General features: G+C 44.7%; 1 protein-coding gene across 3 annotated transcripts; it reads right to left on the reverse strand.

The window, feature by feature from the left end:
• Positions 1–1,764: 1,764 nt before the first annotated feature.
• On the reverse strand, positions 1,765–23,665 carry LOC115157953 (run domain Beclin-1-interacting and cysteine-rich domain-containing protein). Of its 3 annotated transcripts, XM_029706321.1 has the most exons (22): positions 23,423–23,665; positions 19,646–19,799; positions 19,138–19,221; positions 16,101–16,260; positions 15,611–15,717; positions 15,047–15,278; positions 13,568–14,038; positions 13,179–13,226; positions 12,226–12,324; positions 11,979–12,094; positions 11,424–11,613; positions 11,187–11,291; positions 8,637–8,711; positions 6,895–6,955; positions 5,830–5,962; positions 5,450–5,595; positions 5,247–5,311; positions 4,864–5,102; positions 4,610–4,671; positions 4,242–4,395; positions 3,857–3,950; positions 1,765–1,949 (listed from the first exon to the last, which is right to left on the reverse strand). In XM_029706321.1, exons 1-22 carry the CDS (start codon positions 23,458–23,460, stop codon positions 1,804–1,806), a joined length of 2,979 nt encoding a protein of 992 aa, XP_029562181.1. In that variant the 5' UTR covers positions 23,461–23,665; the 3' UTR covers positions 1,765–1,803. The 3 variants fall into 3 exon arrangements, with proteins under 3 accessions (XP_029562181.1, XP_029562182.1, XP_029562180.1); XM_029706322.1 differs by lacking the exon at positions 8,637–8,711; XM_029706320.1 differs by lacking the exon at positions 13,179–13,226 and having other exon boundaries at positions 15,611–15,783.
• Between the last annotated feature and the right edge of the window lie 324 nt (positions 23,666–23,989).

A 23,989-nucleotide genomic window follows, 5' to 3' on the forward strand; every position in this document is an offset into this window, starting at 1 on the left:
ATCCTGTCAGTTTGGGTGAAGAAGGAAAAAAATCAAATCTTTCACTAAAGCAACCGAAGAAAAAAAATCAGAGCTCGTCCAGTAGCCAGAAAGAATAAGGGTCCCTGTCAGTCAGTAAAATCATTGTTCTCTATATATACACTGCTCAAAAAAATAAAGGGAACACTTAAACAACACATCCTAGATCTGAATGAAAGAAATAATCTTATTAAATACTTTTTTCTTTACATAGTTGAATGTGCTGACAACAAAATCACACAAAAATAATCAATGGAAATCCAATTTATCAACCCATGGAGGTCTGGATTTGGAGTCACACTCAAAATTAAAGTGGAAAACCACACTACAGGCTGATCCAACTTTGATGTAATGTCCTTAAAACAAGTCAAAATGAGGCTCAGTAGTGTGTGTGGCCTCCACGTGCCTGTATGACCTCCCTACAACGCCTGGGCATGCTCCTGATGAGGTGGCAGATGGTCTCCTGAGAGATCTCCTCCCAGACCTGGACTAAAGGATCCGCCAACTCCTGGACAGTCTGTGGTGCAACATGGCGTTGGTGGATGGAGCGAGACATGATGTCCCAGATGTGCTCAATTGGATTCAGGTCTGGGGAACGGGCGGGCCAGTCCATAGCATCAATGCCTTCCTCTTGCAGGAACTGCTGACACACTCCAGCCACATGAGGTCTAGCATTGTCTTACATTAGGAGGAACCCAGGACCAACCGCACCAGCATATGGTCTCACAAGGGGTCTGAGGATCTCATCTCGGTACCTAATGGCAGTCAGGCAACCTCTGGTGAGCACATGGAGGGCTGTGCGGCCCCCCAAAGAAATGCCACCCCACACCATGACTGACCCACCGCCAAACCGGTCATGCTGGAGGATGTTGCAGGCAGCAGAACGTTCTCCATGGCGTCTCCAGACTCTGTCACGTCTGTCACATGTGCTCAGTGTGAACCTGATTTCATCTGTGAAGAGCACAGGGCGACAGTGGCGAATTTGCCAATCTTGGTGTTCTCTGGCAAATGCCAAACGTCCTGCACGGTGTTGGGCTGTAAGCACAACCCCCACTTGTGGACGTCGGGCCCTCATACCACCCTCATGGAGTCTGTTTGAGCAGACACATGCACATTTGTGGCCTGCTGGAGATCATTTTGCAGGGCTCTGGCAGTGCTCCTCCTGCTCCTCCTTGCACAAAGGCGGAGGTAGCGGTCCTGCTGCTGGGTTGTTGCCCTCCTATGGCCTCCTCCACGTCTCCTGATGTACTGGCCTGTCGCCTCCATGCTCTGGACACTACGCTGACAGACACAGCAAACCTTCTTGCCACAGCTCGCATTGATGTGCCATCCTGGATGAGCTGTACTACCTGAGCCCCTTGTGTGGGTTGTAGACTCCGTCTCATGCTACCACTAGAGTGAAAGCACCACCAGCATTCAAAAGTGACCAAAACATCAGCCAGGAAGCATAGGAACTGAGAAGTGGTCTGTGGTCCCCACCTGCAGAACCACTCCTTTATTGGGGGTGTCTTGCTAATTGCCTATAATTTCACCTGTTGTCTATTCCATTTGCACAACAGCATGTGGAATTTATTGTCAATCAGTGTTGCTTCCTAAGTGGACAGTTTGATTTCACAGAAGTGTGATTGACTTGGAGTTACATTGTGTTGTTTAAGTGTTCCCTTTATTTTTTGAGCAGTATATATCTATCTATCTATCTATCTATATAGATAGATAGATAGATAGATATATCTATCTCTCTCTTTCTTTTCCAGTCCTCTCTCCTTTGTTTCTCAGTTCGTCATCCTAGCTCCCGCCTCCCTCGTCCTCTTCCTTATCCTCCTGCTCCATGTTCTTGCGTGCCATCCTTTCCCGCCTCTCTGCCAGGCGCTGGCATCGCGGGCACTCCTTGCCTGCCCGGAAACATTTGCTGTGGAAACACGCCTTGCACTCTGAAAGACAACACAAGAGACATGCCATTGCAAAAGCAACCACACTGAAATTATATATAAAACATTTGACATTTTAGTCATTTAGCAGACGCTCTTATCCAGAGCGACTTACAGTAGTGAATGCGAACATTTAATTTCATGCATTTTTATTATTTTTTATTTTTTTGTACTGGCCCCCCGTGGGAATCGAACCCACAACCCTGGCGTTGCACACACCATGCTGGCGTTGCAAACACCATGCTCTACCAACTGAGCCACAAACACACATGGGTGGAGTCCTGTTTTATAAATACTTTGTTTTGTCGATGTGTAGAAGGACGCAAGAAAATATATGGCCAACAGCCTTGTCCCTAGACTGATGTTCCACCCCATAACTCACCTGTTAACTAGCTCTACGCAAACATGGGGGAGCGCTCCCGCAACGCTAATAGCCGGTTTGACAACATTGTTCACAATGGGAAGAAGACTAAGGTGCTGTGATGTCACAGCAGAATAGCCAATGACAGTCTCTGAAGCGAGGGGAAGGGGTGACATGGGACTATAAAAGAAGAGGTGTGTCAGGGTGGCAAGGCAGAAGGTAGGAGAGGAGTGGTGAAATGCAGAGAAACCACACAAACCAGTTCAGACAACAACGAGAAGCCTATTCTCAAAAGAGAGACACACAGCTTCTAAAGCTATGAAGGTGTGACTGAACCATTTCAGGTAACACCTGTGTGGAAGCATCAAATTGTATACATTTGTTACTACATTTTCGAATGAATATATTGTCCCCTCGATAGTGAAATGATAAAGCAACTGAAATTCACAAACATGTTTATTTCACATTCACACAGAGAAGTTGAGGCTTAAATAATAATGTGAACAGGTAGGCACATATCAAAAGAAAAAAACACCTTCAATCAATCCAATTCATCCTGCCATTACATAGACATGAAATAGACCCATATCCTTAATAAGGCCATGCACGGGCATGAATTTTAAGCCCGAGCCATACCTGCAACGTTCAGGCCCTACCCTACCCAGGCCCGATTGCTTCTGTAAAATTTAAGGCATGGCCTCTCCTCAATTTCTTTGTCCTCCACCTACTCAGTTTCATGCTTTCCTTCCTCATTTACTCGGGTTCTCCTTCTCTTATCTCCTCATCTTCCTCCCTTTACTCCAAAATGCTTTGGCCAGACTTCCCTGTTTGAGAGCTTTGAATAACATCCTCCTCTCCCCTTCTCAAGACTCCTCTCCTGTCTCTCCCTCTCCAGTCCCTTTGCATTGGTCATCTGCTCCCTCACTACTAGCTTCCCTTTCCTCACTCTTTTCCCCTCCTCCTGCTCTCCGGTCTTGGGATTAGGCTTGAGCGGTATACCGGGTTATTTCGAAATAGTCATAGGATGATTTATCAATACCGTTTTACTTTTTTCATGAATGTTAATATTTGTTGCTACTTTTTAAGTAAATACCTGCAGCCAACTTGTGCAATACGTTAGGAGATTGAAGAACACGATCGGCTTCATTTATTTTATTAGTCGTTCTTCATTTCACCTGTCTTATCATTTTTCAGTATGAAGCTTACAGTCCCCAGTCACGGTGAGAGAACAGAGCCTCGTGAGTCACTGACTGTTGTGCAGCACACGCCAGGTAATCTATATGGAATTCACAACTAAATGTTTGCCAGCTAAACTGAGAAGCATTTTTTAGTTACTTGTATAACTGAGCTGGGATGTCTGTCATGCAAATATTTTGTCAAAGACCGTTCGTTAGCATTTAGCTAGCATGCACTATGGGATTTTACAAGTACTTGTTAGCATTGCTAACCTTTGAATTGAAAATTACACCCCTTGTGTTCAGTGCTGGTATTACCGAATTTCCTGGGATGGATGAATTTATGACAATCTGTATACGGGGGTAGAGCTCACCTTCGCAGCGTGTGCACTTGTTCAGCTCGAAAGGGAAGATGATGTCTTTGTCGTTGCCGCAGAACTCACACACAAAACCCTTGGCCTGACAGAGCTGTGAGAGACAAAGAAGGAGAGGGGAAATTGAGACATTGACATTAAGGGGACGCACTGAGAATGGAAAAGTCACTTTATGACACCCTCAAGTCCACTGTCACACATGGTGCAAATAGTAATTTGACTCATATTATTATATAATGACAATTCAAAATGTACATCACAGTATAACAATGAATGTCTATTACATGAAAATCTATAGTTAGCAAGCCATTAATATAATTAATTGAGAGTGAACTAGTGACAACAGGAAGAGTATGTAGTTCAGGATAATTCAACAGATTCTCACCACACAGCCAGCCACGTGCGCGGAACCCAATTTCAGCAGCTCTCGAAGCCGGGTGGCCAGCACTCCGTTGCGCACAGCACTGAGGTCGTTTAGGGAGAACAGGTGCAGGTCCTCAGTCAGGTGACCTGGGAGGCTGTCAAACTGGTCCAGCACGCTATGGGGTCAAACGCAAAGACACACATGAGGGGAATTCCTACCAGCAATACTTTACCTGACAGTGCAGACAGTGTCGTCTCATAGCAATAGCACAGTTCATTACAGGAAGAATACTTTAGGAGGCACGTAACACATGTAAAAGAAAGGGACTCTCATACCGACAGTACAATTCATTGCAGGAGGCGGCACACGCATGCATGCACACAACTTACTCTTTAGCTAGGCGGCATGTCTTGAAGAGGTTTTTCATGTGGAATAGTTGGACTCTCAAAACCTGAAGAATAGTACAAATGATGCACTTCGTTTATAGAACACATTTCAAACCACAACCAATAACCAGAACAAATTCTCGCTAGTATGAGTGGGCTAAACTAAAGCAAAATAAAATACTGCCAAAGATAAGAATAAACTAGGCATCAAACTAGACTAATCTAAACTAAACCAGGCTAAAGTCCAGTCCTCTCACCCGGACAGTCTCCAGGGCTTTGTTCTTCTTGTAGAGGCCACTGTTGATGTCATTGGGGTTGAACAGGGGGTCTCCGGCAATCTTGCCCAGCAGGTCCCGGGCGAAGTTGCTGATGTAGTACTTGCTGAAGTCCCACTTCCTCAACACGCGGCCTGGTACCACCGCCTGGGCGTTCTCGTGGCAACACTGGCAGAAGTAGCGACCCAGGTACTCGCAGTAGCGCATTCGCTTAATGTAGTCTGTCCGGTGAAGGGGAGTAGAGGTAACAGAGTGAGGCAGGGGGCGAGGTTAGACATAAAATGACCACCGTGGGATGAGGATAACATGTGTGGTTGTGTTTTGGAAAAAGGGGGGGGGGGGGGGGTCTTCAATGTGGTTTGTACCTGGGTCTATGCGAGTCCCGCAGCCTGCACAGCGGTAGTTCTGCTTCGCCACAACTATTTTCCTCCTAATGGAGCAAAAAAGGGGGAGAGAGGATGGTTAGAGACAGACATAGGAGGGTTAGAGCGACAGACAGGCAAACAAAAAGGGGGAGAGGCAAACAAGAAGGGGGAGAGAAGTCAGTGTGTGTGTGTTAAGGACTCACTTGGGCGCGGGGTGGATGTTGAAGATTATCTGGGGTCGGGGCGGGGCCCACTCTAGGTTCCCTCGCACCCGGATCCTCAGCTTGTAGATGTCAGCATGCTCCCCGTCATCAGGAGAGATGGGCAGGGAGTCAGGGATGGGCAGGAGCTGAAGGGTAGAGGGAGAATACAGGTCCGTTTGTGTGAGTGTAGGTGTATGTGTGGGGGATATTGTATGTATGCGTTTACACACACATGTATGTGTCTGCATGCGTGTGTCTGCATGCGTGTGTGTCTGCATGCGTGTGTGTCTGCATGCGTGTGTGTCTGCATGCGTGTGTGTCTGCATGCGTGTGTGTCTGCATGCGTGTGTGTCTGCATGCGTGTGTCTGTGTGAGAGTACCTTCTGCGGTGCGTCTTGCTCTGGGACCAGCCAGTCGAGCTCCGAGGCTGCGGGGAGCTGCATGCCCTCAAACTGCCTGAGCAGCCCCATGGCCACCGACTCAGCCGAGTTAGACTGGAGGAATGACGGAGAGCTGAGAGAGAGGGAGCAGAAAGTGTGAAGAAGCATATACCAAAACACATTTCTGTGAACAACAGATCCTTTCCACTACTGCAAATTATAGCCACACTATCAAACAATTGTCTAATTTCAACTACCACAAAGAATAGCCTTTTATTTTCAACTACTGCGAACAGCCTAATTTCAACTACCACGAACAGCCTAATTTCAACTACCGCAAATAACAGCATAATTTCCAAGTAGCCTACCGTGAACAATAGCTTCATTTCAACTACAGCAATCAGTAGCCTAATTTTAACTACCGCTATCTAACTACCATGCCTTTTCTTTTTCTACTGTTACCTCTGTGCTTGATATGGGCTTGATCGAAACCTAAACATTCTGTCTATAGTCCGGCCCACTCCACGGACTACCATTCTTCATTGGGCCAATAGGAGAAAGGGTGTGGCCAAGGTGAGATGCAGGAGATTCACACATGCAATCAATTTCAAAATATTCAATATTGGCGATAGAGTTCAGATGGAAAAATATGGGATGTTGGAGTCAGCAAACCTTGGCTAGTTGAAAACATGAAAGGTTTCTAGGATCATAAATCTGATAAAGAGCTATAAGGCCATTGGAAAATTTGTGGAAACTAGGCTATTATGGATCACTAGGCTCGGGGGATGAAATAACTAGCATATGACCTATGTCATTGACATGGACAGGCAGGTCAGCAGACAATGGCCAAATCCATCTCTAGACACTATGCTCTATACACTTGTGGAGATGTTAGACGAGACTTATCGTATCCTATCAGAGGGCAAGTTGGTGCTGTTATAAAATTGCCTAAACCTATCAAATCTCAAGTGCATAGGACAAAGGGTCTAGGGCATAGGGTCAATTTGGGATTAGGCCTACATCTACAAGGCTAGAGTGTGAGTGTGTGGGGGGAGCAGTTGTTACATAGACTCTGAGGTGAGGAACGAGCGGCCACTGGACGTCACACTGCGCTTTATGTCTGCATCTGTATATATGAGAGAGAGAGGGCGAGAGAGCGAGAGATTAGGCTCAGCACAATCAATCACACTACCTAGCAAAATTTGGTTCTAAAGGCAGGCATCAAATTCAGACAATCAAAAATAAAAACATTTACAGCTAAGATTTGAGGGTGGTGTTTCAGGAGAAAACTAATTTGTCCTAGATATGACAAGTCCTATAGAAAGCACAAAAGCATCAGACATGAAATGTGTGGCAGAGAGTTCACATAGTGACTTTTAAAAAGGTGTCATATTAGTGTGCTGCTGGTGAGAGATTTCGGGCAGAATATTATAGGACATTGGAGTCAAAGCCTTGGCTAGTTGAAAACATGAGGGATTTCAAAGAACATGAATCTGATAAAGAGCTATAAGCCTCTGGAAAATCTCATGGAAACTAGGGTATTATGGATCACTAGGCTAGGGGATGAAAGAACTAGCATATTCAATATATGTCACTGACAGGCAGGCCAGCAGACAATGACCAAATCCACAACTGCAACCCAGTTTCTGACCAATATAGTCCAGGGGTTCAGTCTAAAACAATTTTTTTGTCCATTTCAGAATATGTTCATATGTTGATTTGTGCAGTCGATGATTCAAAACAACGATATGCCAAAGGGATGCTAGATTAGAATGTTAGGCTGCAACAAATGACACAATCAGCAAGTATCCTTTTTCTTATGAAAGCATACTACGCAGCAGCATCACACACAAAAATTTATTATCATCTTATTAACAGCTATACTTATATATAATAAGACTGTGGGAGTCATTTTGTTCGCAGTCCATTAAGCCTAGTCTCACACGTGTAATATCTGATGTTTCTTTTAATGCTAGCCAGACTATTTCTTTGCTACCACTGCAGCATGCTAGAAATAGGCAACTTGGCAAGGTGGAATTAATATTAAGTAGTTGCTGTTTTTAGGGGGAACTCAAAAGCAGTGAGATCGTGTTGAGTACTAAAACAACTGGATGTGCATCAGTGATGCCATCTCATGCACACATAAAGCCTAAATTAATTTTTGAGTGAATCAATGGATGGATGGATGGATGAATGAATGCTCAATAGCTATACACTGCTGACCGCAAATGTACTAGTCTACTGAAGACCCTAACCCCCATCAAACCATAGATGTATATACACTCACACTCATCGCCAGTCTCCCTAACTCTGAAGCAGCAAAGGCACTATAAAGCACACAAGCCAGGACAACAACTAGCTGGATTCCAAACTGAAAACCATGTCCCTCTTGTAGACATCACTAAAATGACTAGGTACCAATGGGCACCAATCTGGTAGAAATGATACCAAATTAAACTGAAAGCTCAAAGGAAGTGCCCATATGATGCTAACCGTGAACATCAATCACTCAAAGGCAGAGAGTAAGGGGAAATAATTGTTTTGGTAAGAGTTCTTCAATTCATCTTCACACAATTCCTCGCTTCCTCTCTCCACGCCACCTCCTCCTCAAAACACATTGGAGAAGGTCAGAGGGGAGGCACCTTGAACCTCCTCCTTCAATACAGTTGAGAATAGGACGGGAGGAATCGCAGAAAGATTCATTGAGAAAGAGCCATGGAATCCAGCTACATTTGTCCAGCCTTCCACATCCGTAGTTCTCATGCCCCCCTAGCCCTGTCCCTTGTCCCCCACACCAGATCAGATACCTGAGAAGAGGGAGGCGAGCGACAGGGAGAGGCCGCTCCTTGACACCGCCATCAGGGACTGGCCCTCACAGCCATCTGAGAGACAGAGACTACACTCAGCACTGGGCCCACATCACATATACAGTGCATTTGGAAAGTATTCACAACCCTTGACTTTTTCCACATTTTGTTATGTTACAGCCTTATTCTAAAATTGATTAAATTGTTTATGTTCCTCATCAACCTACACACAATACCCCATAATGACTTAGCAAAAACAGGTTTTTAGAAATGTTTGCAAATGTCACATTTACATAAGTATTCAGACCCTTAATCAGTATTTTGTTGAATCAAATCAAACTTTATTTGCCACATGCGCCAAATACAACAAGTGTAGACTTTACTGTGAAATGCTTACTTACAAGCCCTTAACCAACAGTGCAGTTTAAGAAGAAGAAAATATTTACCAAGTAGGCAAAAACAAAAAGTAATAATAAAAAGTAACACAATAAGAATAACGAGGCTATATACAGGGGGCACCGAGTCAGTGTGCAGGGGTACAGGCTAGTTGAGTGACTATGCACAGGTAACAAACAAACAGCGAATAGCAGCAGTGTACAAGGGGGGGGGGGGGGGGGGGTCAATGTAAATTGTCTGGTGCCGATTTTTATGAATTGTTCAGGAGTCTAATGGCTTGGGGGTAGAAGCTGTTGAGGAGCCTTTTGGTCCTAGACTTGGCGCTCCGGTACCGCTTGCCGTGCGGTAGCAGAGAAAACAGTATGACTTGGGTGACTGGAGTGTGACAATTCTATTGGCTTTCCTCTGACACCGCCTATTAAATAGGTCCTGGATGGCAGGAAGCTTGGCCCCAGTGAAGTACTGGGCCGTTCGCACTACCCTCTGTAGCACCTTACGGTCAGATGCCGAGCAGTTGCCATACCAGGCTGTGATGCAACCGGTCAGGATGCTCTCAATGGTGCAGCTGTAGAACCTTTTGAGGATCTGGGGGCCCATGCCAAATCTTTTCAGTCTCCTGAGGGGGAAAAGGTTTTGTCGTGCCCTCTTCACGACTGTCTTGGTATGTTTGGACCATGATAATTCGTAGGTGATGCGGACTCCAAGGAACTTGAAACTCTCGACCCGCTCCACAACAGCCCCGCCGATGTTAATGGGAGACTGAAGCACCTTTGGCAGCGATTACAGCCTCAAGTCTTCTTGGGTATGACGCTACAAGCTTTGGCGTCGCTGCACAGCTATTTTCAGGTCTCACCAGAGATGTTCGATTGGGTTCAAGTCCAGGCTCTGGCTGGGGTACTCAAGGACATTCAGAGACATGTGCTGAAGCCACTCCTGCATTGTCTTTGCTATGTGTTTAGGGTCATTGTCCTGTTGGAAGGTGAACCTTTGCCCTAGTCTGAGCTCTCTGGAGCAGGTTTCATCAAGGATCTCACTGTACTTTACTCCGTTCAGCTTTCGCTCGATCCTGACTAGCCTCCCAGTCCCTGCCTCTGAAAAACATCCCCACAGCATGATGCTGCCACCACCATGCTTCAACGTAGGGATGGTGCAAGGTCTCCTCCAAATGTGACGCTTGGCATTCAGGCCAAAGAGTTGAATCTTGGTTTCATAAGACCAGAGAATCTACCCTGATTGCTCAGTTTGGCCGGGCGGCCAGCTCTAAGAAGAGTCTTGGTGGTTCCAAACTTCTTCCATTTAAGAATGATGGAGGCCACTGTTCTTGCGGTCCTTCAATGCTGCAGACATTTTTTGGTACCCTTCCCCAGATCTGTGCCTCGACACAATCCTGTTTCGGAGCTCTACAATTCCTTCGACCTCATGGCTTGGTTTTTGCTCTGACATGCACTGTCAACTGTGGGACCTTATATAGACGGGTGTGTGCCTTTCCAAATCATGTCCAATTAATTGAATTTACCACAAGTGGACTCCAATCAAGTTGTAGAAACATCTCAAGGATGATCAATGGAAACAGGATGCAACGGAGCTCAATCTCGAGACTCGTAGCAAAGAGTATGAATACTTAAAAAACCTATACTTTATTTACTTATTTTTAATACATTTGCAAAAATTAATAAAAACCTGTATTTGCTTTGTCACTACGGGGTATTGTGTGTAGATTGATGACATTTTTTTAATTAATCCATTTCAGAATAAGGCTGTCACTTAACAAAATGTAGAAAAAGTCAAGGGGTCCAAATGCACTATATGACTACACACAGTAGTACTGTGTATACCCACACATAAACAGGAGGAAGTAGTCACACATACACGCGCATGAAGGCTACTTTTAGAACACACACACACACACACCTACCTACCTTGCCCACACATTTATCAAAGACCTAGCTACCTTGCCCCAACAGTCCAGAGAGCAATGTTAATGACTGCCATTAAAAATGGGAGATGTTTCCAGCCTTGGTGGGTGGATGAATGATATGTGGGACATGACAATGAGGTTGTGAACTTATGGCACACAAAGCTTGCATGATGTGTATATAATATAAACCCCTTCCATCCAAGTCCACAATCCTTCCTAACGTTCCCTCTCTCTACCTCTCAGCTCACACTCCTCCACCTCATCGGCAGAGCCCGAGTCGGACATGTGAAAGGAATCCTGGGAGCTCCTGCAGGAGCCTCCGCTGTCTGTGGAGTGGAACACTGGAGGAAGGGAGACAGGATGACAGTCAATAGCAGCAAAATGACGACATGGGGACCAAGTTGGGAGTTGTTGTGTGTTTGTGTGTGCATGCATCCGTGCATGTGTATGTCCAGCCATGCGTAAGCTCTTACAGTGCTGTGAGGGCGGCAGGCAGGTGCGTCGGATCTGCAGCCTGCGCAGGCGGATCTTCTGTTTTAACTGCTGGATCTCCGAGTCGCTGTCGTCGCCATCCTCCTCCTCCTCCCGCCGCCGCCGCAGGTTGCACTTCATCAGCTCGATGGCGGCAATCAGAGACTCAGAGATGCTGAAGTGGGCATTCTCCTGGAATGAGACAAGCAGATGGGCGGGGGGAGTGAGGCCTTGCTGTAACACGTTCAAAATGAAGTTATGATTGATTTAACACAGAGAGGTGAGTGTAAGGGTCTCCTAAATGATACCAATCCAATTAGGTCATAACTCTCCCTATTCTCTAACTTTCTGTCCTTGGTGTGCACCCATACATTTCCTTTAAAAGGCAAGTTCTGGGGTAAGAAATTATGGTACACAAATACAATGCTTTAAAATGTGTGGGGAAAAGTGCACGAGTGCAGACTTCGGGAGAATTGGAACGTTTAGACATTCCGATTCTAATCACTCAAAGGTCAGGGGTCAGATGATGTGGGATTATGAACCCTCCCCAGACTAACCTTCTCCAGGTCAGCACAGCTGCCGAAGTCCTGCTCCGATAGGTAGCTGATGAGGCTCTGGCCCTCTGACGGCTTCCGGAACATGCCGTCTGGAACACTGCTGTACTGGGAGCCATCTGCAGAGAGACAATACACACATGCAGACACACACACCCACACATTTTCAATACCTCAGGTAAGGTGATGGACATTGACAATTACACTTATTTTGCCAGCTAGGTAGTCATGTTTGAACCAGTGTACTCACTTGACTCCATATAGAGGGAGCTGGGTGTGCTGACATCACTGATGACAGGGGAGAAGGGGCTGTAGGCCTTGACACAGCAGTCCACTCCAACCAACGATTCTGACAAACAGAACACACAGCTGATGTTAGATTGACCACAAAAATGAAGGAAGATCAGTGTCATATCATCAAGGGCCAACTAGCCTGGTTCCCAAATGTTTTCTGTATTCAACATTTGTGCAAAAGCAGAAACAAACTTAACTGAACAGTGTCGTAGTAGTTTGAAATGTCAACTTTAATATCCATTTTGAGATATGCTCAGTCAGACACCCACAAAGGATGTATCGAAAGTAAATGTATCAATGAACACAATGTTTTGTTATCAGCTAAGTAAATAACATCAGGGTAAAAACTAAATAATAATAAAATTAGATCAGATATGAAGTACTAAACGGTCTCCTTTCCACTGCAAATCCAAGGTGAATACTGTGACGATACGCTTATGATTGCTGACACTGATTCTGACCACATAAGCAACTAATAAACTGAAGTAATACTGACCTTAGAAAAAAAAATGATAAAAAAAGGTAACATTTGTAAAAAAAATATAAATAAATAAAAGAATAGTAAAATCAATGAAAGACCAAAAAAACATTAAAACGTCACAATGTAATGAAAGTAGCGTGTATTCAAACCTTATCCAACACAATGAATGAACATGGCAAGCTGTTTTGGCCTACGGTCTTGATTTTGGTTTCACCTAAAACCAGCCAAACATTAATCAAAGACCTAGGGTCTTGAGTGACCTTGGTTCGACCTAAAAATCAACCAAACAACCACCAAAAACAAAACAGCACAAATGAGGAACCAAAAGCAAGGCCAGAGATAAGAGAAGGGGGAAGTAGGGAATTATCATGCAGGGAAAGGGGAATGAGAGAGGAAGAGACGGAGCACAGAAGAACTGCACTGCCAACCTGCTACAGGGTCCTCTATTATAATGGTGATTTTCCTGTGGCCCCCTCCTTCACGCAGACAGAGACAGAGAGAGGAGGTTAGCAGTGAGAAAACAGAGGGAAAGGAAAAAGCACTGTGGCAAATGGCAACCGAGAAAGACAAATGTGCAGGAAGTGGTCCACGCGCATAGCACTGCACCTACACACCCCACACACTCTCTCTCCCAGGCGCTAACCTGCTGCATACACACACTCTTATACAAACACTAGTCTTGCAGCCATTAACCTTCAATTACTTACTTGAAATAAAAATTCACAAAGAAGCATACATGTATTGGTTTGCACTCACGCGCAGCAAACATACCCTAGCCTCTCACCTGCTACACACACGCAAACAAACACACACTCACCATGTCTATGTTTGTGGTTGATCCCCATGTCAGACATTGAGCGGATGTGCCCCCTGCTGCCCCCGCGACCCTGCCCCCTCTGTCCCTCCGAGAAGGATGACCTTCGCGGAGCGGGAGGCGGGACCACAGTCAGGGAGCTCCGCCTAGGCGGCTGGACCGGAATCTCGCCACCTGATTCGCCACCCCCGCCGGGCTTGCTGCTGGGCTCGCTGCTGGGGGTGGAGCTCTGGGAGTCACGGCGATTGCAGCGTTGCACCAGGTTACCAATGGCCAGGTATTCTGGGCCGTCGTCGCCCTCGCCAGAGTCTAGGGTGTCTGAGTGGGCAGGGCCTGGGGAGGCGGGCTCGGTCAGGGCGATGTGGGGGACAGCTGCCGAGGGGCGGGGAGGAGTCACACCCCTCTCGCCCTCCCCCCCGGACCCTGACACGCACCCCCAAGGGGCTCCCGGGGCGCTGGCTGATGGAATAGAGTCTGTAGAGGGGGAACAAGAAGTGAGTTTCAGTCAGACTGCTGTTTTCAAGAAAGTTCATCAATGCTTTATTCAAATCGCATCTCCTTACACAATCAGGTCGGTGTAGACTCAGTGACCTCAAAAGCAGATACTAGGGAATTTAGGCATCAAGGGAAGCAGCTTATATAAGGTGGTTGACATTTTCTGAGACTTTCAACTAGAACTGTAAAATAACAGAGCAGACATAATTCTTAGTGTCACTTCTATACTTCCCATATCTATCAGACACACCAAATGAGAGATGAGGCAGATAGGAGTTTTAGTGAATCCCTCTCCTTACAATCACCAATAAACCATATCTCCATTTACAAATCAGGCCTGTGTAGGCTCACGGCGATCACAAGCACTGTAGTGAATTCAGCTAGTGTGACTTATTGTGGACCTTGACCTTCTGAAATGATAATGCGATAACAGGAGGTACATGTCCTGCCTAACCTCCATTCACAATGCTGTTCCTCTCCTTCTCAGAATCTACCGCTCCATCCCTCTATCCTCCCACTGAAATTCTACCCTACTGTACAGTTCATCCATCCTCTACATCATTCCCTGCTTTAATCTGTGTTTATTTATTACTCCTCCCCTTTCTTTCCCGTCTACCTTCCTTACACTCAATCCCTCTGCTTTCCTCCATATCTCCTGATCTGGGTTGGTGTTGCTCTTCCTCCCATGTTCTCACTCCCTACCCCAATCCCTCCATCTCTCCCTCCGATCCCTCTATCCTCACCTGTGTTGCTCTCTAATGTGGCCGACCGTAGTGGTGTCAGTGTTGGGTACCACTTTCTCTTTCACACTCTGCCAACCTCATTCCCATCCCTCACCTTACATTCTTCCTTCCTTCATTCGCTAACCTCCCTATTTCATCACCTGAGCAGAGTTACCCTCTGAGATGGCCCCTGTGTTATTGCTGGCTGTGTGTCCTTTGTCTCAGTGGGAGCCTGTCTCTCTCCTATCCTCCTTCCACCCCTCACCTGAGTTCCTCTCTGAGATGACCCCTGTGTTTATGCTGTTCAGTGTGTGTCCTCTGTCTCGGTGGGGGAGGGAGCACTGGGAGGTGGTGAGCCTGCGGTTGAGCTCTTCCCTGGGGGGCCCCTGGCCCTTGCCCAGCCCGTCCCTCCAGCCTCCTCCGGCCCCAGGCAGCTCACACAGACTCTGGCTCTTCAACAGGCCCCCCACACACAGAGGGCCCTTCAGAGTGGACAGCTGAGAAAGAAGGAAAAAAACAGAGGGGGAGGATTAGAGACAAATTAGAGTGTGAAAGAGAGGTACAGTAAGATAGATGGTAAGAGATCAATACAGGCACAGACAATTAGGTATAGTAAAAACAGGGGGGGGGGGAACATGGCAAGAGACAATTTATGTGTAAGGCATGGTTGAGCTGTATCAGAAAAGAGAAGACAAATAGAGAGATGGAAGGAGAGAGATCCTCCACTAATGCTTAAGTGGATATCAGGGACAGGAACTTAAGACACCAAGATGTACAGACAGAGAGAGATTATGATTGGTGTGTGCGCTTGCGTGTGAGAGGTGCCCACCTTGACAGTGTCAACGAGTGCCAGCAAACGGGGGTTGTTCTGCTCCACGGCCTCCAGATACTGAAACATGGCCGTCACATGGGGCTCTTTAAGGAGAAAGGCCTCCTCTGAGAGACAGAGAAAGAGAGAGAGGGAGAGAGGGAAGGGGGAGAGGCGTGAGACAGAGAGAGCAACTGATTGAGAAAGGGAGAAAGTCAAGATAAGGTCAATCGGACAAGTCAATACCACAGACACAGTCCAATCGATATCACAGGCCCAAAACATTGATTAATTCTAGGGCTATGATGGTCATGGAATTTTGGATGGTTTTTTTTCATTTGAATAGCAAAAAAAAAATTAAACGGTTATGAAGGTTATTTTATTGTCATCCAGAATCGACGGTTACATGATCCTACAATTACCGTGCCAGCCCTAATTCCTTCATCAAGTCCACAAACTTAACTACAGTTGTCTTGGTTTGGCCGGGGCACACACTCACACGCAGCCTTACCATTGTAGTACTTGCGGGTGTGTCCCTGGTGTTTGAGCAGGGGTCTGAGCTGGGCGGAGAGCAGGTGGACCTGAAGGCTGTGCAATAACCAGCGCTCGGCCTTGTAGCCTTCCCCAACACTCTGTATACCCCTGTTTAGCACGGGCTCCAGCTTACTGAACTACAGGGCCCAGAAAGGGGAGGGAGAGAAGTGAGGGTAGAGGGAGAGAAAGAGAGCGGGGGGGGGAATAGGGGAGATTGAAAGAGGAGTGTATGGGCGAGAGAGTGAGGGGGAGAGGGCAAGGGATGGGAGGGGAAGGGTGAGGAAAAATACAGAAAGAGAAAAGAGATGGTGAGAGAGATGACTACTATATAACTGGTGAACCTGTGGCTGACTAGCTGGCTGGCTGGCTGGCTGGACCCACCCAGATCTGTTTGTACCTTCTGGGATAATGTAACAGGGGGTAGCTGAGATCATCAAGAGTTTTCTGAAGATACAGCAGATTGCACAAGAAACATTAGCACATCAACAAGACGGGAAAGAGGTCAGGGGCTAAAAGTTTAAAGGGCATTTGGGTTTCACAACAGAGACATGTGAGAAGGGTGTTGAAGCATTACCCTGGTAAGAGTGCAAAAGTTGTATTTATTCATTCACTAAAGCTTATCCTTGCCTCTTTTCAACTCATTGTCAACTGTGGGCCAGCCTACCATTAAGATCAGGTTTCGCATCAACTTTGAACCACTCATTAGGTTACACAATGGCTAATCACTGTATTGTTGTCACAACTATATAGATACAACAATGTCTGTGTCCCAAATGGCACCCTATTCCCAATATAGTAAGGGGTCGCGTTAGTGTTGATAAATCTGCATTTTCATAACACAGACCTTCCAAAATCTGCATTTAAATCATTTCACCTACGTTTTATACTGAAAGTCAATCTTTTTTTTCTTTTTTTTTTCTCTTCTCAATAGTGATCAGGGGCGTACAACTATCGTTTTCTTTCACAGAAAATACATTAGGCACAAATACACATTGGGCAGAAAATAGCTTCATTTTCAACACTATTTGGCTGGCAGTCAAATGAGCTTACAATTTTTTTAGTCATTTGAAAAGACAAGGTATTTTTTAACTAAATGATGCATGTCCATCATGTTTTCTAATGTTTATCATAGAAAGAATGTAGCCAGCTACATTTCCTAATGTTTTGCTTCAAGTTAATCTTGCATTATACCAGAGAAAAGCTAGCTGGCTACACTGAGAAAAGTACTGGAGAAAAATAGCTACACATCAGTCCGAGTGCTGTTTGCTGATAGAATGCTGTTTCTCTCATCTGAGTGGAGAAGGGCAACTGAAGCACAAAATTTGTCTGATGAAAAGCAGAAATTGCAATAAGAAACATTTTAGATCTGCATTTACAAAACGCAGCAAGATATTTTTAATGCATTTATTTAAAAGCAATCTGTATGAAAAACGCAGAATTCTGCGTTAACGCAACCCCTCATAGTGTCCTACTTTTGACTAGAGCTCAGAGAGCAATAGTCTATGTGCCGGGGGGCTAGATTTGTTATAGCTGGTGTAATTCTCCTGTCTTTTCTGGTGTCCTGTGTAAATTTAAGTATGCACCCATCCGGAGGACCGAAGCCCTAGGACCATGCCTCAGGACTACCTGGCCTGATGACTCCTGGCTGTCCCCAGTCCACCTGGTCGTGCTGCTGCTCCGCACCTGCTGTCTCAACCTCTGAATGCTTGGCTATGAAAAGCCAACTAACATTTACTCCTGAGGTGCTGACCTGATTATTATTTGACCCTGCTGGTCATGTATGAATTTTTGAACATCTTGAAGAACAATCTAGCCATGTACTCTTAAAATCTGTACCCTGCACAGCCAGAAGAGGACTGGCCACCCCTCAGAGCCTGGTTCCTCTTTAGGTTTCTTCCTAGTTTCCTGACGTAAAAGGGGCTTTATAAAATATAAAAAACATCAGTTCAATTGCTTTAATTCCATTAGTTCATTTTTTTGTGAGCTCAATGCGCTGTTTCTCTAGAAAGAAATTAAAGAGAGAAATTAAATCAAGAACTTTCTTTGTGGGATGCTGGGCTGAAGGGAGTTGTAGTTTTCATTAGGCAAATATTCCCCCTAGTTCAGCAAAGAAATGTGGTAATCAACTACAATGACCATAATTCATTGCGCCTGTTCTTCCCGGCGCGACAGAGACTGACAGCCTTAATAACACAGACCGCATGAGAGAGGAATGTAAACAACACAAAGATGAGAGGGATAGAGACAGTTCATGAGGTAGCTCTGATTGATAGTTGTAGTTGGTAATAAGCAGTCTTGAAAGTGTGCCTTATGTACTTATGTACTGAAGAACTAGTCAAATGATTGTCAGACAGCTCTGCAGAATACTTAGGCAGCTACTATGTGTCTTTTACATTCGGTTTTGTACACCAGCTTCAAACAGCTGAAAATACAATATTTTTGGTTATGGAAAACATATTTCAATGATTCTCTATACTTGCCTGTTTTGTCACAAAGAAATTAGGGGAACTATTAGATTTTTAGCAACCAGGAAATGGCAGAGCAATTTCAGCATAGTGCACCTTCAAGGAATGAAAAATAATAAAGTAATGAAATAAAAACTAAGTAAATATTTTATTTCATAGTAATTTCCTATTGAGGTCTAGCCAATGTGGACCTGATGGAGACAATAGGATATTTTCAATGTTTCAGCAATTGATTGTTCACTATTTTGGGCTTTGGGATTTCCATAAAAAAGCTCCAAAAGAATTAGTCATTATTTTATAATGCATTTGATGTTTACATTTTTTTGCGAATACGATACCCACAATTATTTTTTAATAACCGAGACGAACCGACTTTAAAAAGCACTAATTGCTCAGCACTAGGTTCTGGTCAAAAGTAGTCCACTATGTAAGGAATAGGGTGCCATTTGGGATGCAAATAATGTCTGTGGTCACAACAAACTGTACTAGCTCCACCATCATATACATGGGATGATTAATCACTGTAAAGAGATTGCTAGAGTACAATACCTGTTCTACATGTGAGGCCAGGTGAGGGCTGATGTAGCGGACACAACACACAAAGGGCCAGTAGTCTTTCTGCTTGTAGTACACCTGCAACACAAAACCGGCATTTACTACAGTACAATGGCATTGTCCTACTTATGGCCGATGAAAGGCCACAATGTGCTGTTATGACCACGTTTCCACCAGTTCTTCCCTATCCATCATACATTTGGGTTACCAGGACAGGATAAAAACAGAACATCAGAAAACAGATTCAGAGAAAAAGCAGTAGAATTATGAAATGTTAATTCTCAGCAGCTCTTTTGCACCCTGCCTCAAAGAAAATGCAGGGAACAAACGCTGAACTCCCACTTAGCAGAGGCTCTTACCCAGGGCAATAATATAAGTGCATTTAAATAAAGAGGCTGAAAAACAGCCAAATAATGTCTTATTATTACCTTTTTCAAAAGTACAAATGATAGTGTAAAAGAGTTAAGAGTAAGTAAAGGAGTAGTTGTTCATGAGGCCTAACCTGCTCATGCTTGAGGCCGTGGCTGAGGATGTGGTTCATGTCCTTGTGCAGCCGCTGCAGACCCCCGTAGCGAGACCACACATTAGGGTTGTTGGTGGACACCAGGCCCTCCACCGTGGTCTTCAGACTGGAGAGCAGCTTCCAGTGTTCCCTCCTGGAAAGAGGGAGGAGGTGAGGGAGAGAATGGAGGAAGAGAGTGAAGAGGTAGGTATAGGCTTGACTGAACTTGTGCCTCACCCAAACATTCTAGAGTAGACAGCTGAGCAGAAAAAGTAAAACCAACATTGACTGACTGAGAAGAAATCACACAGTAAGAATCTGCCATAACAAACAAACAAACTACTGTGCAATGACCCCAATGAACTACTGTGACTAAAAACTACTGGCTGTGCACTGCATATACAGCGCCCAATGAAATGCACTGTACTAGGCTAAGTAGATATAGGCTAAGTATCCTAAAGTATACTGAGACCATAGACACATACTGAGACCATAGACACATACTGAGACCATAGACATACAGCCTTATTCCAAAATGGATTAAATATATTTTTTCAGAAATCTACACACAATATCCCATAATGACAAAGAGAAAACAGGTTTTTAGAAATGTTAACACATTTATTAAAAATAACAAAACATAAATACCTTATTTAGATACGTATTCAGACCCTTCGCTATGAGACTAGGAACTGAGCTCAGGTGCATCCTGTTTCCATTGAGCCACCTTGAGATGTTTCTACAACTTGATTGGAGTCAACATTTGGTAAATTCAATTGATTGGACGTGATTTGGAAAGGGACACACCTGTCTATATAAAAGGTCCCACAGTCGATAGTGTATGTCAGAGCAAAAACCAAGCCATGAGGTCGAAGGAATTGTCCGTAGAGCTCTGAGACACGATTGTGTCCAGGCACAGATCTGGGGAAGGTTACCAACATATTTCTGAAGAATTGAAGGTCCCCAAGAACACAGTGGCATCCATCATTCTTAAATGGAAGAAGTTTGGAACCACCAAGACTCTTCCTAGAGCTGGTCGCCCGGCCAAACTGAGCAATCGGGGTAGAAGGGTCTTGGTCAGAGAGGTGACTAAGAACCTGATGGTCACTCTGACAGAGCTCTGTAGTTCCTCTGTGGAGATGGGAGAACCTTCCAGAAGGACAACTATCTCTGCAGCACTCCACCAATGAGGCCTTTGTGGTAGAGTGGCCAGACCGAAGCCACTCCTCAGTAAAAGGCACATGACAGGCCGCTTGGAGTTTGCCAAAAGGCACCTAAAGAGTCTCACACCATGAGAAACAAGATTCTCTGACCTAATGAAACCAAGATTTAACTCTTTGGCCTGAATGACAAGCGTCACATCTGGAGGAAACAGTGAAGCACGGTGGTGGCAGCATCATGCTGTGGGGATGTTTTCTTGCGGCAGGGACTGGGAAACTAGTTATGATCGAGGCAAAGATGAACGGAGAAAAGTACAGCGTTCCTTGATGATAACCTGCTCAGGACCTCAGATCGAGGCGAAAGTTCACCTTCCAACAGGAGAACGCAGGGGTGTCTCGGAATGGCCGTGAGTGGCCCAGCCAGAGCCTGGACTTGAACCCGATCGAACATCTCTGGAGAGACCTGAAAATAGCTGTGCAGTGACGCTCCCCATCCAACCTGACAGAGCTTGAGAGGATCTGCAGTGAAACATGGGACAAACTCCCCAAAAACAGGTGTGCCAAGCTTGTAGCGTCATACGCAAGAAGACTCGAGGCTGTAATCGCTGTCAAAGGTGCTTCAACAAAGTACTGAGTAAAGGGTCTGAATACTTATTTCAGAAAAACCTGCTTTTGCTTTGTCATTATGGGGTATAGTGTGTAGATTGATTAACAAAAACAATGAAATACATTTTAGAAATAGGCTGTAATGTAACAAAGTGTGATAAGTCAAGGGGTCTAAATACTTCCCGAATGCACTGTAGGTAAGACACTAGGCCTAGCCTATATAGCCTTGGCAAAGGTGATGTGGGCTACAACCTTCAATGGACATAGGTTAATGGCAAACTCCTTAAAACAACAGTATTAAGTACAAAGAGTTAACATATTGTTGTTCTGGATGAGTGAATAGAAGTGTGTTTCACTTTCCGCTTGCATTGAGAGAGCAGCAAAATCAAAAGTGAATCTATGCCTTAAAGTAGCCTACTTGATGTTGAGGAAAAAAAAAAAAAAAAAAAGGCTGAGCACAAAATCCCTTTGACCAACAGACAAAGCGCAAGCTCATACCCAGGACTTACTAATTTTTCCTTAAGTCAGCAGCTAGCTGGAACTCAATGCTGACACAAAAACTGACACACACTCTCCCACACACACTTGGGAGGATAGTCTTGAGTAATGAGGAACAATGAAGAACAATACCAGAAGGGAGATTTTAGGAAGATCTGGTTTTCTAGTAAAAAGTATCTTATTAAAAACTTCACATTACTCATTTGCAGCAAAGTATGACAGAAATTAGGCTTAAAATATCCAGGGCTCATTCATGTAACAGAGTTGGAGGAGAAGGGGTTAAGGATGAACCTACTGAAGTGTGTGCCACTGTTTCATAACTACTGAAGGAGTCTGTCAGTGATTATAGAGTGATCCTAGCCACAGATTGTTATACCAGATAATGTGATTTAACCAATGTTTTTTGGTATGCATTAATGAGAGTTACAGGTTAGGTACTGTTTGGTGTTGCACAGATTGAGATCCTGTTCTACCAACCTTAAACTTGCCCATAATATATTAGTTCTTGATTCGGCCAATCTTCTTCTAAAATGTCTGTGTCCAGTTGCAGGTGGTACATTTGAATTTAGAAGATGCTCCGTTATTAAAAATAATCAATTTTTTCTCTATGAAGTAATCCAACAATGCGTACATCGCCAATGTATCTATTTGAAATATTCTCTCATTGATTGAAACCGGTGGGTCCACCCCAAAGTGCCCATCATCCAGGTCATGTTGACACACCTACAGTACTGTAACACTGAGGGGGTTAGATTAATATGGCCCGGGGTACACCGTGCTATGGCCCGTCACATCATCAGGCCTAAACAGGACAGGAGTGCCCTCCTTAAATCGAACAGTAATCTGCACCTCTCGGTCATGTTGTCAACAGCATAGTGCATCTTCCAGAAACACACTAGAGATTCTATAAAATGTTTGCATTTTCAAACTAGTTTTCAATGGTAAGGAGAGTTTTTTAAAATCAAAAGCAAACGCTTTTCTATGGGAAAACGCAGAATCCTACTGATTACCATAATTGTTTAATTACACCACTTTTGTTTTGAGCCGATTTCACGTCGGACAGAGCGGGGCACCTGGCTCACTCCCGGTGAATTCTATAAATACCCCTCTTGTACAGCACCTGTAATGGAGAATTTGCCATACAAAATTGCACTTTCTTCCAGTTTGCAAGATAACTACATATAAAGTTAAGTTAGTTTAGCGACATCTAGCTAATAATGCTAACTCAAGTTAGCTAGCTAACGTTAGCTAATTTAGTCAACACACTAGTTAACGTTAGCTACCTAGTTAACATTACTAGTTAGCAAATACATAGTTATAGACAGTATTATATATGGCATCATGTAACTGAGGACAACATTTGAAGTTCATTGGCCAATTTCAGACTTGTTTTCATTCGTGAACAACCTTAATGTAGCTAGTTAGTTACCCAACGAGCTAGCCGGCTAAGCTAGCTAGTTAGCTAGCAAACAACAGCTAGCTTGGTTAGCCGATACCCCACCTAGTCCCTCACCTGCGTTCCTCGGCTTCAGCCTCCGCCGTAATCTCCATTTCCTCCAACCGGGGGAAACCGAATACGGTATCAGCTTCCCCCAAGTCCACTTCCAGTACGCACAAGTCACCGGCCGCTTACAGTCAGTGGCTCAACATTATCTCGTCGCATTCACTTTGGCTAGTAGGAGTGGTGACTGGTGTGGTCCAATACGAGCGCTGTCAGTGTCAAACAGAGGCCTAAACAGAAACACAAAACCGCATGACCTGGCTATCATCAGTAGTGGGAGGGGTTGATGTTTCAAAGACTCCTACTCCTTGACACAGGTTGTTTTTGAAGTGATAGATTGAGATTTATTTTCCTATGCTATTTATTGCAAAATAGCCTTATGCTGAATTTATAACTGTGAGTTATTCATATGAAGATGCCTGCACATTTGCTACCTTATTCAATTATCCTCCATTCTCTGTTAAATGAAGTCAGTGACAATCAATATAAAGTTTCACATTATTATTTGTAACTGGTGGGTAAAGCATGAATTACTTTTCTAGAAAATTCCAGTACAGCCTAGAACCCCACTTTTTATGC

The sequence above is a fragment of the Salmo trutta genome, chromosome 22, assembly GCF_901001165.1.
Source record: "Salmo trutta chromosome 22, fSalTru1.1, whole genome shotgun sequence".
Classification (NCBI taxonomy): domain Eukaryota; kingdom Metazoa; phylum Chordata; class Actinopteri; order Salmoniformes; family Salmonidae; genus Salmo; species Salmo trutta.

Coding starts and splice junctions, on each gene's coding strand:
- LOC115157953 (XM_029706320.1), bottom strand. CDS start 23,460: ATGGAGATTACGGCGGAGGCTGAAGCCGAGGAACGCAG. Junction 16,261..19,137: donor TGGCCTCACATGTAGAACAG/GTATTGTACTCT, acceptor TGGGCCCTGTAG/TTCAGTAAGCTGGAGCCCGT. Junction 5,103..5,246: donor CGGGACTCGCATAGACCCAG/GTACAAACCACA, acceptor TTCACCGGACAG/ACTACATTAAGCGAATGCGC.